At 45.1% G+C, this 19,072-nt stretch overlaps 1 protein-coding gene across 7 annotated transcripts in view; it reads right to left on the reverse strand.

Moving 5' to 3' along the window:
* Nucleotides 1-19,072, reverse strand: part of SGMS1 (sphingomyelin synthase 1) — a 339,516-nt gene that overhangs the window by 36,921 nt on the left and 283,523 nt on the right. For all 7 annotated transcript variants that reach the window (XM_077258884.1, XM_077258886.1, XM_077258888.1 and 4 more), the window contains one exon: nt 530-1,345. In XM_077258884.1, the coding sequence (XP_077114999.1) occupies nt 530-1,155 (626 nt within the window). In that variant the 5' untranslated portion in view covers nt 1,156-1,345. The remainder of the gene's footprint in view (nt 1-529; nt 1,346-19,072) is intronic.

Consider the following 19,072-nt stretch of genomic DNA (forward strand, 5'->3'; position numbering starts at 1 on the left):
AATCCCCTGGCAGAGGATTCAGGACTTTGGACATGCGCACACCACTACGCCACCAACGGAAAACTACGCAAAATCTGGGGGAAGACAAGACGCCCTTTTGACCAGACCAGCCTGATTGACAGGCGAAAACGGAGACTTTGCAAAGGTATTTCGGCAACTTAGGTGGGTAATAAACGCATAACAAACACACTAATGTAATGCCCACCTCTGCCCCTATTTAACGCTATTTTTATCCCATCTTCCAAAAACGTGGTGACAGGTTCCCTTTAAGAGAGCTCTATGAATGTGGCTATGGCAGAGAAGTGATCTTGTGACCAAGACTGCTAAAGGGGTATACCAGTTGGAAGACGTCATCACAGGCTAAGAGACAACGGAGATCAGTGGGGGTCCATGTCTTGGAACCTCCACTAACTGCCAGTACGGGGGCACTCTTATCCCCATTAGAAAGGAGTGAGGTGCAGAGTAGGTTTTTTATTATATATATTCATGGAGTATTATACAGTGTTTATATTAGTAACTTTGTACTCACTTATACTTCAAAAATAACCACTGGAGAATCCACAGTGCCACTAAAATCATCCCATTGATTTCACATATGGAGAAGGCCCAAGCAACCCGGTCAAAATGATCAAAAAACACATCTGGGAGCGGGCCTTCCTCTGTCTTGGGAGGTACACGTTCATGGACAACAGAGATCATCACTGTGGTGAAGATAAAACAGCAAAGTGCATAGGTGAAGGCTACGAAGGTTTTACACCACTCATCAGGGAAAGCCTGGGAACGATCCACCTCCGGCATAGGAATCTTTATCATCTCTTTCCGGACTCCATTTGGCATCCCATTCTTCTTCGCTTTGCTGGTGAAACCATGATCATTGGAATTGATCTCATCTTTGATGCAAATATGTCCATTGGCATGTCCATTCTTATGTTCCTCTATGTGGTTCTCGATTTTCAGTGTCTCTATCATCTCCAGCAACTGTCGTCCATTATCGGATGATACACGTGACAAGGGAGGTTTTCTGAAATCATCTTCCTTTAACCTGAGCAATCCTTGGCCGTTGAGGGATTTAAAGGTCTCGGAGTATTCTTGTAGGCCGTGCGACGATAACCAGCCAGCAACCTCCTTGGGTGACCAGTAGATTACTTCCTTCATTTTCTAATTACAGCTTTTGTGTGTTCTACACAATCCAATTAGAAATGTAGAAAAGCGGCAAGAGTCCTTTTCGTAACTTTCTCATCCTGTCTCAGGTGTAGATCTATAGAAGGAAGGACCTCGTCTGGTAATGGGAAGACTTTACATGACTGTCCACGTGTGGAGGCATAGAAGGGTGGGCAGATGGTCACTGCAAAAAAAGACAGAAAATTCAGACAAGACTTAAGGAGAAACTTAACTTTACTACTTCGTTAAATTGTGATAGACAAAAAAAAACCCACTACTATTGATTACTCATTTTCTAGGGATGTCCCAAATTACACACAATTGCTTGTCATACATGTTACGTTCCGGCCAAATGATGGGCATCAATCTTGGTCAACTCTCCCAAACACAGGAGCGCTAGTTCAGCCGAGTACTCCTGGGTTCTCTATAAGAAAGCCATGGAAAGGACGGCGGCTTATCTCCAGGAGAACAAAAGGATCGGAAGTGAGAAGTCAGACATACTCAACTCCCCTGACAATCACATCTCAGGGACCCCATACACAGACTGAACTCTTCGATAACGAAAGAGTCATCCAACATTAGTCTAATGTGTATGAGGGCCCCAAGTCTTGAAGTACATACATGTATATTTTAATTATACTATTAAAAAAAATACAACCATTATTTCCACAAAAATTGCATCTGAAAATCTAAGTGCGATGACTTTGTGAAAAAAAATAAACAGCAAGTCCGCTGTTGGCTTTCGTTTTCATGGCATTCAATGTGAAGTAAATGATCAGTGAATTTTCCAGGTCAGCAGGATTACGGCAATACCAAACTTCTACTTTTTTTTCCTTTAATTTTATGGAGAAAAAAAAAAATCAAACAGACTTTAAAAAAAAAATGTTTGTGTTGCCAAATTCAGAGACCTGTGACTTATTTTTCTGTCACTGGACTTTTATGGTCGCTTGATTTTTGGCTAATTTTATTCATATGAATGAATAAGACCTGCTACCCAGAAAAGAGCAAGCTGATGGATTATTCTTTAACTGTACAATTAAAACATGGTGACAAAAAAAAAAAAGTTAAAGTCATGTTTGTACAATTCTTCATTGGCGCTGGAGCTCAGTGGTCACTGGAAGGTGAGCCGATTACTACCGTAGTGATGAGCGAGTATACTCGTTACTCGGGTGTCACCGAGCATGCTCAGGTGGTTTCCGAGTATTTTGGAGTGCTCAGAGATTTAGTTTTTATCACCTCAGCTGCATGATTTGCGGCTGCTAGACAACCTGAATACATATGTGGTGGTTGCCCGTTAGGGAATCCCCACATGTATTCAGGCTGTCTAGCAGCCGCAAATCATGCAGCTGCGGAGACACAAACAATCTCCGAGCACATCCAAATACTCGGAGATCACCCGAGCATGCTTGGAGAACCTGAGTAACGAGCATACTCGCTCATCACTACCGATTACCAATTTTTCTCTTTCCCACCATTTTGAAGTACATATGACGTTTTGATTGCGTTTAATTGCTTTTATTTATGGGTAAGGAGGAGAGCGGTACCTAGAAAACATTCTAGAGGTTCAATTATTGTTTTTTTCTTTATGCAGTTAACCGTCGGGTTTACATACGGTAATTTTGTATTTTGACAGATCTGACTTGGTGATGCAATTTTTTTTTTTTTTTTTTAAACTGGAGAAAGGAGGAGTGATTCAAGTATTTTGTCGTTTAATAAATCTTATTTTTTGAACCTGTGATCTATTATATAGACTGTAAGGCTATGTGCACACATAGGAAAAGAGGTGCAGAATTTTCTGCACAAAATCCGCATCTCCTGGAAGAATCCGCAGCCACGGATTTGCCGCAGTTTTTATGCAGATTTTGTGCGGTTTTTATGCGGAATTGATGCGGATTTTCTACAGTTTTTCCCACTGCGGATTTCCATTATGGAGGGGTGCAGAAAAGCTGCACATCCGCACAAAAGAAGTGACATGCACTTCTTTGAAATCTGCAGCAATTTCGCACTGATTTTTCCGCACAGCTTTTTTTTCTTCCCCCATTGAATAACATTGTACTGTACATCACAGTGCGGTTCTGCAGCGTTTCTGCGAGGAAAAATCCGCATCGTGTGCACATAGCCTAATACCACACTATTGCAGTGAATAAGGGGGGAAAAAAGCGCTTTTTTTAAAATGACTGGGCTTCACAGGAAAACCTAGATGGCAACAGAGTAGACCCTCAGTAGACCGTGCTTAAGATTTCCTTATTATTTATATGGAAGAAAGATTTTATATTTCACATCGGTAAGCCTGTCAGGAGGTGAGAGGTCCTCCGTAAAGCCATACGGTACTGTGCCTGGAGAGCACTGCCTGACCGTCAGGTCTCCTCACCAGAGCTACGCGATAGGCATGTATGAGGCAATTAGTTCAGCGATCCAGCATGGCTCTAAATCACAACATTCTCTATAATCACTGGCGATAATTGCCATTTCCGATGTTTAATCCAAATTATTGGACCCCCCTCCAACTCTTACGAGACTGATAGGTCTCGGCCTCATACACACACAGCAGCAGGCGCTCTGCCAGCACGCTGTGTTTTTCTGTCAGATTCCAAAGGGACACCACATAGGTAAATGTTAATTGCTGTATACCTGCAAACAAAAAAAATATTAGTCATTATAGTCATTATCTCTGAGTAACAGAAAAGAGCACGGTCTGAGACGTGTAAGGGCCTTCATGCAGATTAGTTATTGTGAATGAAGAACCACATCTACCCCCAAATATAATAATGGAAGGCGGAGGCGGCTTTATCCGGAGATAAAACACATGGGAGAGGTCATTTCCTTTTCTGGAAACATTTTTAGCACATTTGCAGCCTTGCATTACAGAGCACAAGACAACAAGTTTATTTTCAGTAATGACAGACGTGTGACTATAAGTGTACAGTATTTCCAAGTAGCATGTGTTTTTACTTCTGCCTGCTCTCGGTCATCCTTTGGGGGGCTTCACCAGGTTCTTTCCTACCGGGTGCGAAAAACAATTAAATCCACAATAATCTCCATAACCTAGGATAGAGCTCAATGATCATCGGAAACGAACATTTTGTTACCTTCCCTCAAAGGTAGCACCAGGGCGAGGTAGTTTACAACAGAAAGGCGCTATTGGCAATGTGCACACGTAGGAAATGTGGTGCAGAATTTTCTGCACTAAATCTGCATCTCCTGGCAGAAAACGCAGGTGCAGATTTTATGCAGTTTGTGTGCGTTTTTGGTGCAGTTTTTGGTGCAGTTTCTGTGCAGTTTCTACCAGTGCGGATTTTTATCATGGAGAGGTGCAGAAACGCTGCAGAACTGCACAAAATAAGCGACATGCACGTCTTTGAAATCTGCAGCGTTTCTGCACGGATTTTTCTGCATCATGTGCACAGCCTTTTTTTTTTTTTTTCACATTGATTTACATTGTACTGTAAATCACAGTGCAGGTCTGCAGCAGAAAAAAACGCTGCAGATCTGCACTAAATCTGTACTAAATCTGCATCGTGTGCACAGGCCCTACTGTTGTGCAGGATGTGGCGTCCTCCGCGTGGGACTTCTGGTATGGATGGGAGATAACACTGACTACAAGGGCTGGGGAGCAGCAAATGCTGGAACTATAGTTAATAATTCAATCTTCAATAAAAAAAATTAAAAAAATTGTCTAAAAGCTCAATAATACATTTCTATATGGATGTATAATGGCTTTCAGTAGCTGATCATGGGTTTTAAAGGGAATCTGCAACGTGTGCACATAACCTGAAAGAGACAACCTAAACTGGTAACGCCCAGCTGTTAAAGGGACTCTGTCACCTGAATTTGGAGGGAACAATTTTCAGCCACAGGGGCGGGGTTTTCGGGTGTTTGATTCACCCTTTCCTTACCCGCTGGCTGCAATATTGGATTGAAGTTCATTCTCTGTCCTCCATAGTACACGCCTGCGTAAGGCAAGATTGCTTTGTGCAGGCATGTACTACGGAGGACAGAGAATGAACTACAATCCAATATTGCAGCCAGCATGCAGCCAGCGGGTAAGGAAAGGGTGAATCAAACACCTGAAAACCCCGCCCCTATGGCTGAAAATTGTTCCCTCCAAATTCAGGTGACAGAGTCCCTTTAATATAGCCATAAATTTCCAGTAGGAATAACAGAGGAATGGTAAAACACAAAGTTCTAAGGAAAGTTGCTCCAGAATTCTTAGATTATGGGAACTGCAATTATTTCCTAATATGACAGGAGAGACGACAGGTCCTCTATGAACAGGTCTCCACAGCGCCAGCGACTGACAGGAGGGACACGAGATCCATCACTTTGGCAAGCAGATGTCTTTAGGGGATCCTTATTCAATACATGGCTAACGTTAACACATCGAAGCAGCTAGGGCATCAATCACACAGGCAGGAGGACAAGTACCAAGGAGCTGGCAATCTACTGCCCCACAGATGGCAGCTACATCACAGTTTCCCAGCAGCAGTAAGTGACGCAGCTAACAGAAGAGGAGAACAGATGAGCAGTAAACCTGATAGAGAAAAATAATGACAGTAAAAAGACCTAACCCAGAGAGGCATTAACAACTCTGACAAGTCTCTTATTAAGGGGGCTTTCTGCTTTTAATTTTTTTTTATTATTTGTAAAAAGCTTTCTGCATGTGAAAGTAATAAAAACAGTTGTATGTGCCCCCTGCCAAAGCTAAGCGTCTTTACTAATATGGCTGCACTGATGTCATCATGTCTCAGACTATCTACAGCAGCATCACCCTTGAGCCCAGCGATTGGCTGCAGCGGTCTTGTGATGACACTGCTGGAGTCTCACCACTGGGGACCCAGCAGAAAGTAGATTGGGGAAAAAAATATGGTACATCTGATTGTTCTTTTCACGTGCAGGAAACATTTGTCATAGAAAAATCAAAGCCGAAAACCCTCATACTGATAAGTGCAGAGAACTGGTGAACAAACTCCTCTGTTATTCCTCCTGAATAATCGAATGATCACTACCAGGAGGAATAACTCAACAATAAAACAGATTCTTCATAGGCAATACAAGGACTTTCTGAAACATGTGAGGAGAGCCAGCAGGGTGAGCTCAGAGCAGGTACAATCCACTGGTGGTCATGTAGTCACACGGCCACTTGTCACCCATGGGTGTTCCCTGCTTCCCATACACCTTCCTGGCTCTAATGTAAGGCCTAGTGCTCATAGTGTGCACATCAGGCCCCTCATGGAGGCAATCTCATTAGTATCGGGAGCTGATCCAGACCCTAGCACCGGCTCCTGATATCAACATTTTAATAACCGTCACCTCTGACACCAGCTTTGTGAAAGGAGTTCATCTGCTCTATTGAAATAACCGGCCGCGTGCTTTATCAATTAGCTCATTACACGGAAGTGAAATCGAAGCACTAAGAAGCTTTATAATCGCTGCAAACAAACGCGGGCTGGTCGGATCAGTGTTCTGCTGACGCTCATTTATTCATGTAAAATATGCCACAGAACATTAAACATTAACAATGGCAGCCTCAGCCCAGCGCCAGCATGCCAGGCACGGCGCAGCCACCTCAAGGGTTCTTCAGCTGCTGCATGTGAACTCGCACGGCTTCCTGCTCCGCTCACCACAAGAACAGCGTCTTATTCTTCTCAGCCAACAGGGCTCCAACGGTTTTTGTAGACATGGAGAAGTACAACAAAATAAACAGTGAGGAAAACTAACAAGCGGGTCCTGCTCGTCGCAGACTGAAGGAGCGCCGGTACCAATGGCTCTCAGGCTCACACAAGTGCACTGGAAGAACAACAATACGGGGTAGTCACAGGATTTTTCTCAGAACAGCAAAATGGGTTTTCTGTTATTTTTATGTTTTGTCATATATGTAATTCCACACACGTCCGGTCAGGAGGGTTCACAGGCTCCGCCACACCTGGTTTATAAGGCATACGTAAAGAGGTGGCCCAGCGTAACAACTTATATCAATCCACCAAATAGGTGCTAATCTCTAGTACCCCCCACTGAGCCAGAAAAGAGAGGACTCTGGAGAGTGCAGTCCAGAGCATCCATCCATGGCCACCTCCAGAGGTCCCGTAAAACTGACACGAATGGAGCAGTACAGTACATGCAGGATCATTGCGCCATTCACACTCGGCACTAAAGACCCCAATTCCTGAACTGCTGGGGGTCCCAGTGATCAACAACTCATCACCTATCCTCTGGATTGTTAAATTAGTTTGGCGTGTCAACCCCTTTACGATGCATGACAATCCCATTTTGGCAGGGAGTCTATTTTTTATGTCAGGTTTTTGGGTTCCACGTATTTTGGTTTCTCATATGATTTTTTTTTATTTATATATAAAAAAATAAAATAATGGTATTGTAATATTCAAAGTGTTAAACACATACTTCCTGTCCTTTCAGGAACAGTTTTCTGCACCCTCCTCATCACAGGTGGCATTACACACATGAGGGACACCTGTATGTACAACTGATTACACAGGATCCATCAAGCACAATAGGTGATGTCACACCTGACCCTGCTCTCCTTTCTTCACAATTACCTTTAGCAAAGAGTCAGACAGCTGTATACCTCAGAAGAGGGTCACAAGGCAGTGCTCGGACTGGCTGCTGGCTCTCGCGTTCCGACCATGACAGCATGTACTTCTATGCAGATCGGATAGCCAGTCCAAGCATTGTGTTGTGATCTCGTCAGAAGATACTTTAATATAGAAAATAGAGCTGAGATCTGACAATTGTGGCTAATGAAAAAAGGTTAAATTAACAAAGTAGAAAAAAAAAACCTAATGAAACGGAAAGAGAAAAAAGGATTGCAAAAAAGATAATTATAGCGCCATTTATTCCATGGCGCTTTAGATATGAAAAGGGGTATACATTAGAAAAAACGAGTACAGTAATCTTAAACAATACAAGCCACGACTGGTACAGAAGGAGAGAGGACCCTGCCCACGAGGGCTCACAATCTATAGGTGAAAGGTGAGGATACAGCAAATGAGGGCAGAGCTGGTCATGCAGCGGTGTGGTGAATCACATTTTTTTTTTATGCACTAAACTTTATCAGCATGCACAAGAGACAAATGTACCGGACAAAAACACAGCAAAAAAAAAAAAAACAAACCAACTAAGCAAAACCTGCTTTTTTGAAGTTTCTTACTGCCAGGAGAGCAGGTTTGGCCTGTGGAAAAAGAAAAATTCAGCAAAAATGCAATATGTGAACATAGTGTAAGGGTATGGCTCCACGGTCCGGAGGGGCGGCGGTATCGTCGCAGCGGCGAAGCCGCTCGGCGCTAAGCCCCGCCCCCTTTCTGGGACGCGATGGTGCCAGATGTGTACAGTACACATCCGGGATCATCGCACACCTCGCCATAGGGCCCTGTGATATGCCTTGCGGGGACGCTGCGTCCCCGCAAGGTGTACGGACATGCTGCGATCTGAAAAGACGCGCAGCATGTCCGGAGTCGCAGGGCCGCCGCGTGCGGGTTTCCACGCATAGTGGAGACGGGATTTCATAAAATCCCCTCCACTATGCTGGAACATCTGGACGCTGCTTGTTTGACGCTGCAGCGTCAAACAAGCAGCGTTTACTTACCGTGGAAACATACCCTAAGACGCTGCATTTTTTATTCAGCAAAAATACATAGCATCAAATGCTCATGGGGGCACAGATGTAGAGAGCCGATTGGTGGAGGTAAGAGACCTGTAAGGTGAATTTGTACCCATTATATATTTACCAGTATATAATATGTACACACACATACATATGTGACACTTGGCCAAGATAAGCAATAAACAAAAACCATTGGTCCGAATTAATTACACCTGTATACAAGAAATTGTGCCTGTTGCCCGTAGCAACCAGTATATGTTTCCTAACTTCTCTGGTAAGACACACTGCTGTGTGATTGGTTGCTATGAGACAGTTGTTCTTTCTGCTTTGACAGAAGTTGCCCCATTGAACAGAGAAGACTGCATTTGGCCCATTAATATAATGCATCACTCTTATTAATCAAGAACTTTTGGAAGCATTTATTGGGGCCTGGTTTAAAAGATACATCCGATAAGTGAATGTTATCGCCTAGCAGACATGGGTCTCCCAAGAAATGCCACAATAAGGACATTCAATGTAAGGCTACTTTCACACTAGCGTCGTGCACTGCACGTCGCTATGCGTCGTTTGGTTGAAAAAACGCATCCTGCAAAAGTGCTTGCAGGATGCGTTTTTTCACCATTGATTAGCATTAGCGTCACATTGCGACGCTTTGCCACACGTCGCAACCGTCGTGCGATGGTTGCGCCGTGTTGTGGCGGACCGTCGGCTGCAAAAAACGTTACATGTAAAGTTTTTTGCTGCCGACGGACTGCCATTTCCGACCGCGCATGCACGGCCGGAACTCCGCCCCCTCCTCCCCGCACCTCACAATGGGGCGGCGGATGCGCTGGAAAAATGCATCCGCTGCCCCCGTTGTGCGGCGCATTCACTGCTAGCGTCGGTACGTCGGCCCAACGCTCTGCGACGGGCCGAGTACGACGCTAGTGTGAAAGAAGCCTAAGGAGTTAAACACACGGCTGGCTCATACAGAAACGATCGGCTAATATTCTGCAGCATTTCCCAGAAACAATTAGAAAACACTTATTATGAGCATTTAGAAGACATGATCGGACTAATTAGCGACTTAACAAGACAAAATAAAACCATCATGCCGTGCACAAATGGTGTTCTGCTACGCTAATATCTAAAGATTTCCACCACAGTCACAACCACAGTGCACCGTCTCTGCCCCCCAAAACCAAAAGTATTTACCACATATCCATTAGGCTGTGTGCACACTAAGTATTTGCAGCAGAAGTTTCTGAACTATTTCAGCCTCTTTTGGAAGGAAAAACGCAGCATAAAATAGGTGCTCACTAGTATGGGTGAAATCTGCAGTAAAAACGCTGAAAGAACTGACAAGCTGCAGATTTAGACCTGCAAAGAATAGTAAGTAACATGTGCAGGAGACCTCACACATCTCATTCACTTTGCAGGCATCAGGAAAACCTTCAGGTTCTCTGAAATCTATGCGAAAAAAAAAAAAGAAGAGAAATCTGCTATGTGTGCACAGGCCCTTACCGTTCAGGGGCCTGGAAAAGCTGGAAACGAGATGGAATAACATTACATCTGATGCCTCTAGGACATAGCCTTTCTTTTCACATAAAATGCAGGGCCCTTACTACAATATCATGGATGGAGGCTACAAAAGGGACCGGATGCCTTACACGACATAAGAAGCCGGTCTGCTTGCCATAGACTAAGCCTTTAAGAGTATTATGTCTGTAAGCAGGCGCTTTGCAATGCAACATAAGACTGGTTAAGATGGCAGGAAAGCTGCTGCCACATCTATGACAGGACTCACTCCCCTACAACTGCTTGACTAGTACCCAGCACCCCCATGATTTTGGAGCCTCGCTGTTATCCTGGTGTGGCTCCCTATTACAGAGACAGTGTCACTTACAGTATGAGCGTGTTCACGAGAACAAGGTCCACTTCTAGCAAGTACTCAACGCCGGACAGAGCTATTAGTATGGTGTGTTAAGGGGGCTGGCCAACTGCCCAATTAATCAAGCATCTCCCACTTCTTTATCACAAATGATGAATAGACAGAGACAGGAGCTGGCTTATAGCTCATTAAACAAGCCAGCCAGCCCCCTCCATACTGCTAAACAAAGGAGTTAAGATGCTGGGACCTAGGACCGCTGCCGATATCTGAAGCTAGGGGCAATATGGATTATTGAAGTATAGTATTTAGTTGTGTAAAGGTACCTTCACACTAAGCGACTTTACAAGGATATCGCTAGCGATCCGTGACGTTGCAGCGTCCTGGCTAGCGATATCGTTGTGTTTGACACGCAGCAGCGATCAGGATCCCTGTGAGATCGCTGGTCATTGCTGAAAGTCCAGAACTTTATTTCGTCGCTGGATCTCCCGCTGACATCGCTGAATCGGTGTGTGTGACACCGATCCAGCGATGTCTTCACTGGTAACCAGGGTAAATATCGGGTTACTAAGCGCAGGGCCGCGCTTAGTAACCCGATGTTTACCCTGGTTACCATTGTAAAAGTAAAAAAAAAAAACACATACTCACATTCCGGTGCCCAGCGTCCGCTTCCCTGCACTCCTCCTGCATCCTGTGTAAGTGCCGGCCGTAAAGCAGAGCGGTGACGTCACCGCTCTGCTCTGTGGGAGATGCTGGAGATGTTCAGCGCTGACACAGGATGCAGGAGGAGTGCAGGGAAGCGGACGCCGGGCACCGGAATGTGAGTATGTGGTTTTTTTTTTTACTTTTACAATGGTAACCAGGGTAAACATCGGGTTACTAAGCGCAGCCCTGCGCTTAGTAACCCGATGTTTACCCTGGTTACCAGGGGACTTCGGCATCGTTGGTCGCTGGAGAGCCATCTGTGTGACAGCTCTCCAGCGACCACACAACGACTAAACAGCGACGCTGCAGCGATCGGCATCGTTGTCTGTATCGCTGCAGCGTCGCTTAGTGTGAAGGTACCTTTACTTACCATTTTTTTAAGGCCAATTTGGAATTTTTTATTATCAAAGGATTGTTTTTATAATTAATCTTCAGGAGCGCACCGCTCCCCTGCCTCCTGACTTCCTACTTGCCAGGGAGCGGTGCACTCTTGATTAATTGTCAGTTTGGACCAGTGGCATTGTAAAGCAATTAGTCCAAACTGTGTGCTCTCCGATGCCGCTTTACAAGGCAGCTTTGCCTCTGGAGCATCGAGGCTGGCCGAGATCCAGCAAACTGCAAGCTCAATAAAGAAACTGAAGGTGGCCGGAAACCTAGGCAATGAGCTGGACGCAACAGACTTAAAAATCCATCCATTCTTGAAAACGGAGAGGATTTTTATTCAGAATCAATTGCAGAGTTGCTTGTTTTTACAAACACTTTGCCCATATAGGTTGCAAAAGTAGCTAGAGTAAAGGCTGAGTCACACATAACGATATTGTTAACGATATCGTTGCAACGTCGCGCTTTTGGTGACGTAGCAACGATCCCGCTAACGATCTCGTTATGTGTGACAGCGACCAACGATCAAGCCCCTGCTGGGAGATCGTTGGTCAATGATCAGGACCATTTTTTGGTCGCTGATCACCCGCTGTCATCGCTGGATCGGCGTGTGTGACGCCGATCCAGCAATGTGTTCACTTGTAACCATGGTAAATATCGGGTTACTAAGCGCAGGGCCGCGCTTAGTAACCTGATATTTACCCTGGTTACCATTGTAAAAGGCGTCCACAGGGTTAAAACTGCTTTCGGCAGGAGCGCTGCTAATGCACGCGCTGCTGCCGAGAGCTTCCCTGCACTGACTGTCAGCGCCGGCCGTAAAGCAGAGCGCAGCGGTGACGTCACCGCTGTTGCTGCCGGCGCTGACACATTTAGTGCAGGGAAGCTCTTACTAAGCGTGGCCCTGCACTTAGTAACCCAATGTTTACCCTGGTTACCTGGGTGCTGCAGGGGGACTTCGGCATCGTTGAAGACAGTTTCAACGATGCCGAAGTTGTTTCCCTGATCGTTGGTCGCTGGAGAGAGCGGTCTGTGTGACAGCTCCCCAGCGACCACACAACGACTTACCAACGATCACGGCCAGGTCGTATCGCTGGTCGTGATCGTTGGCAAGTCGTTTAGTGTAACGGTACCTTTAGGTTTTGGCACAAAAAAAACAACGCAGCAAAACATGATACCTGTGTTTTTACTGTGTTTTCAACACCCATTCAAGTCAATGGGTGAAAAATGCTGAAAGAAGCAACATGTTCTATGTCCAAAAAAACAAAAAAAAAAACAAAAAACACAGGCAAAGCACTAAATACTGATGACAAAAAAAACTGTATGAGATTTCTGAAATCTCATAGGCTTTGCTAGTACTGTAATACACAGCTGAAAATTTCCATATAATAGTCCATGAGCCAAGAACCAAATTTGACGATATCGGTACCAAGCGGAGTGACTAATTCTCTTTGGTATTTTTAGGTAGATGCATGTCTGTAGTTTATTTTTTGATATGATAGCCCTTACATATACGTAGCTTATTAACCCCTTCAGCCCTAGGCCTATTTGTACCCAAGTGCCTAAGCCAATCTGACCTGTGCCACTTCATGGGCTAATAACTTTGGAACGCTTTCACCTATCCAAGCCATTCTGAGATTGTTTTCTCGTGACATATTGTACTTCACGTCAGTGCTAAATGGGAGTCAATATATTTTACCTTTCTATATAAAAAAATGCTAAATATTCGGAAATTTTGGAAAAATCGGCAATTTTTTAACTTTGAAATTCTCTGCTTTTTACAAAAATACTGATACCCCCCATAATAGTTATTAATTTACACTCCCCACATGTTTACTTCATATTGGCATCATTTTGAAAATGAAACCTTAGTGTTTTACGACGTAATAGGGCTTATAGTTTTATGCGCAATTTTTCACATTTACAGCAAAACCCACTTTTCAAAGGACCAAGTCACTTCTGAAGTCACTTTAAGGGGCTTACATAACAGAAACCACCCATAAATTACCCCATTTTGCAAACTACACCCCTCAAGCTGTTCAAAACTCATTTTTAAAAACTGTTAACCCTTTAGGTGTTCCACAGGAATTTTAGCAGAATGAAGGCGAAATTTCAAAATTTCATTTTTTTTCCAGATATTACATTGTAATCCAATTTTACCTGCAACCTAGCAAGGGTTAACGGCAAACCCAAACTTGGTTACCCTAATTCTGCAGTTTATAGAAACACCCCACATGTACTCGTAAACTAAAGTATGGGCACACAGCACAGCTCAACACGGAAGGAGCGCTATGTGGTTTTTGGGTGGCGGATTCACTGGAAGAAATCTAGGGGGCCATGTCACATTTGAAGGCTGCCTGAGGTACCCCCACAGTGGAAACCCCAAAAAGTGACCCTATTTTGGAAACTACACCCCCAAGGAATCTTTTAGGGGGTATAGTGACCACTTTGACCCAACCAGTGTTTCACAGTAGTTGGAAACACTTGGTTGAGAAAATGGAAAAAGTGCATTTTTTACATGAAGGTGTCATTTTAGGCTCATTTTTTTATTTTTAAGAGGTGTACCAGCAAAAAATGCACCCCACTATTTGTTCACCAATCTCTCCCGAACACAACAACACCCGATATGTTGTCGTACACTGCAGTATTGGGGAACGGCAGGCCTCGGAAGGGAAGGAGCGCCAAATGACTTTTGGAGTGCAAATTTTACTGGAAGAAATCTAGGGGGCTATGTCACATTTGAAGACACCCTGAGGTGCCCCAACACACGCACACACACTGACACATACACGTTCTGTGCTGAACAGGACTCTCCGGTCTTCTCTGCAGAGCTCCTATCTCCCTCTGTAGAGGCTGACACCTCCCAGGCTTGTGACTGATCACATGGCCGTGACATCACCACAGGTCCTGTAGTCCTGTACTGTGTGCTGCTGCTGGTAAGGAACTTGTGGAGAGAGGGGGAACAGTCACCTAGCACCAGCGCTCCCAGCTCTAAGAACGAGCGCCTCATGAAGGTGGGCCCCTGCCTCCTCCTTCCCTGCGCGGCGGCCTTTCCCCCCGGCGGCTGTATTCGGCGTATAAGACAACCGCCCTCTTGGAGCCATGTTTTTCATGGCTAAAAAGTCGTCTTATACGCCAGGAAATACGGTAAATAAAATTTTAATGTTTTTCTTTGTGTTTGCAGGTGTTTACTGACTATCTAACGGCATGATGGAAGTACCAGCAAGGAAGAAATCACGGATCGACTGTATCATACACTGCTCTAATGATGACAGCGATGATCTGGCGTCCCTTAAGGATTTGGACTCCTGGAAAACATTGCTTAGGGCTGCAGAGATCAGGCAGCATGAATCAGTCCTGGTAGCAGCTAAGGGCCTTGAAGAAGGAGAAATACCACACATACAATATCACCGTAAATGTCGTAGTATCTTTACAATGAAGAAGTCACTGGATTCTATCCTTGGCAAGGGTGTCAATGTCGAAACAGCAAGCAAAATCTCCATGAGGAAGCTACCGAGGGGTGCCCCCAGTGATAGCAGGGTGTATGCCAAAGTATGTATCTTCTGTGAGAAGTCAAGCAAGTACCTAAAAGGAAAACAAACAAGGGAGCCAATTGTCCAGTGTGTTGAGCTACGAGCAGATGAGACGATCCGCAGAGCAGCGATAAGGAAAGGCACACAGAGAATACTTGGTTTACTTAGCAGAGACCTTGTTGCTGCAGAGGGGCACTACCACAAGTCGTGCTACAAACTATTCACAAAAGATGATTCCCAAGTGGCCTGTAGGTCTAGTGCAGCTGAAAATCAGGTCGAAAGCGAGGAAGTACGCTACGAAGAGGCAGAGAAAGAGGCCCTTGAAGAACTCTTCTTGTATATAAGGACTAAATTGTTCCCAAACCCAGAAGTACTGCCTATGATAAACCTCACATCTAGGCTTGAGAGATTAATGATATCCCGTGGTATCATCCAACTGAAACCATCGACAAAGAAACATGTTCGACGAAAACTTGAAACAGAGATTGGGGAATCACTCCGCTTTCTCTCAGATGAGAAAGGTAAGCTTCTAGTCTATCCATGTAGCCTATCAATGGACGACCTTGTCCGGCAAGTACACAGCATGACAAAAGATCTGCAAGAAGCAAGAGCTGCTAACTCTGGAGATATCGTAACCAAAGCAGCAATGCAGCTAAGGAATGAGATCAAGAAGCAAGATGTGAGTCAGCCATGGCCTCCCAATACAGATCAGAATGTCGTTCCTGCATTAGTCACTCAATTCCTGCAAACCCTGCTTACAGGAGATTGTGAGTGCCAAACTACCTGTGAAAGAGCTCAACGTCTTGCCACATCCTTCGGCAGTGACTTGGTTTTTGCTGTTACCAATGGAAAGACAAAGCCACCAAAGCACGTACTGCTATCCTTTGCAGTTAAGTCTTTGACCGGCAATACAGAACTGATTCGAACTCTGAATCGTCTTGGCCACTGTGTGTCATATTCAATGGCTGAGGAGATCGATACAGCCCTTTGTATCCAGAAGTTGGAATGTTCAAAGGATGACATCCCAATGCCAGCAAGTATCTACCCAGGTGTGTTCACAACCCTGGCCTGGGATAACATTGACAGACTTGAGGAGACACTAAGTGGAGCAGGTACATCTCATAGAGTCAATGGCATTGCTGTTCAGTCCAATGTTGCATGCTCTGTGACAAAGAAAGTCCTGCCAGATGTAACCAAGTCGAAGAAAAGAAGCATAACTCTGACAGAATTAATGCTACCGATATACAATGTTGGGCAGCGGGGAGAGCCACCCAGGATTGAGACTTCGAATGTTAACACTACCAAGGAGGTCCAGGATTCAAAAACCAAAAACCATATCTGGCTTCTGGCTAGAATGTCAGACCATGAGGATCAGACCACCAGCAGTTGGACTGGGTTCAACATAAAAATCCGCAGCGACATTGTAGTGGCCCAGGACACTGTAAGCTACCTGCCCACTATCAATGCTCCTGCAACAGCCATGTCCACTGTGAATGAAGTCTTGGAGCAAACACATGCCATCATGCAGACCCTGAAGCTTAACAGAATTGTGTGTGTGTTTGATCAAGCACTCTATGCCAAAGCTGCCGAGGTTATCTGGAAACAGGAGAAGTTCAAGAACATTATAATTAGAATGGGTGTCTTCCACACAATCTGTAATCTCCTCTCTATCATAGGGAACAGATTTCAGGATGCAGGCCTTAGAGATCTGTGTGTTGAATCCGGTGTAATCGCTGAAGGATCAGTGTCTGGAGTGATGGACGGCCGGAGGTACAACAGAGCAGTGAGACTACACAAGCTGGTCTATGAAGCACTTATGAGGCTTGCATGGAAAAACTTCCTTCCATGGCTAGAAGAAAACCATGCAAGGGACCTTCACCATCTGGATGAAACACTGAAGAACATCACAAACTTTCGCATCAGTGTGTCGCAGGGATCCTTCGAAAAGCTCTTGGATAATGAATCTTGCACACTTACCCTGAAGCTCTTTCAAGTTTATCTTGAGACCCTCAGAAATGAACAACTCTCAGCATTCTGGATGTCATACTTGGACATGGTCGAGACCATGCTGGCCCTGGTTCGAGCTTCAAGAGAAGGCAACTGGATGCTTCACCTAGGAGCAATCCGACAGATGATACCATGGTGTTTTGCCTATGACAAGGTCAACTATGCCCGATACCTAACCTATTACTATGCCACAATGTCTCGGCTGCCCATAGAACACCCAGAGGTCCATGAATACTTCATGCAAGGTGGCTTTTCGGTCCAGATCGGTAGCAAGAATCCTTTTGGACGAATTCCTGTGGACCAGACCATTGAAGAGACAATCAACAAAGACACCCAGACACCAGGGGGCACAAAAGGCTTCAGCCTCAAAGTTGGAGCTGTTTCCAGGTTCTACCTGACATCAGAGTACCGCAGTATGTACTTGAGGCAGCTGAGGGCCCTGGTAGGCCAACAATATACTGACTTCAGCCATTCAGACCTACAGGTGTCTAGGATTAGAAGAGATGAAGCCGATGTCCAATCTTTCGTTCAACTGCTGGAGACAGGTTGGGTGAACCCCTTCAACAAAGAGCATAATGGTGAACTTATCAGTTTGTCAACAGCGACTGTAGCACCACCAGATGTAGCCAAAGACCTTCAAGGGGCATACAGTATAGGAGAGGATGCATATCAAACATTCAAGGATGAGCGTTTGGGTACCGATAAGCCAACTACATGGTTTCATGACAAGATGACGAAGAACAAACTTAAAACGTTCTCTAACATCCAAATGAAGACACGCAGACAAGGTCTTGGCAAGGAGGTAATTTTGAAGGCTGACAGAAACCTATTTGGCCAGATGATACTTGTAGCTGAGAACAGAAAGCTACAAATGAGTGATGTCTTGACTCATCCCCTGGGTCCATTGCCATGGGCACTTGCCAATGGTGATGGGTCTATCCGCAAGACCAACAAGGCTGCCCTCGCAAGGGAGTTGGAGAGGAATGCTCGTCCTGCAGAAGTGATCCCCGAGCCCTCTGCAACCATCATTGATGGGATGAGCCTGGTTCAGAAACTGAAGGGAAACAATGCAACATTTGGCCAGCTAGCAGGCACAGCAATGAGTCGCGCTATCCATGAGGGTGCTAAGAGCAAGCGCATTGATATTGTCTTTGACGTCTACAAGGAGACATCCATCAAAGATACAGAAAGAGTCAACAGATATGAAGGCACAGGGATCCATTTCAAGAACATTCAACATGGGCACAACATCCAGCAGTGGAAAAAGCTTCTAAGTAGTTCCTCCAACAAGGCAAGTCTCATAAAGTTTCTGGTAGAAGAATGGAAGGCGAAACACCACAGGGAGAAGCTTGAGGAGAAGGAGCTGTATGTCACATGTGAGCAGCTCTGCTTTAAGATCACCAAAGAACAGTGGGAAGAGGCTGCTGACCTTAAGTCAAATCAAGAAGAAGCAGACACACGCCTCCTTCTCCATGCTCTTCATGCAGCAGAATCTGGTTACAAGTCGGTCATCATCACTTCGGAGGATACTGATGTCATGGTCCTGTGTCTGGGCATGTGCCACAAAATCCCATCCCACCTGTTCCAGAAATGCGGTACACAGAACCGGACAAGATTCCTGGATATCACCACTCTGAGCCGAACATTGGGAGGCAGCGTATGTGATTCATTGATTGGTATGCATGCATTTACAGGCTGTGACACCGTCAGTGCATTCGCTGGCCGTGGGAAGATGACGACACTCAAGCAGTTGAAGATGAACAAGACATACCAGGATGCCTTTCAGGAAGTTGGTCGTTCATG

Source organism: Ranitomeya variabilis, chromosome 4 (assembly GCF_051348905.1).
Source record: "Ranitomeya variabilis isolate aRanVar5 chromosome 4, aRanVar5.hap1, whole genome shotgun sequence".
NCBI lineage: Eukaryota > Metazoa > Chordata > Amphibia > Anura > Dendrobatidae > Ranitomeya > Ranitomeya variabilis.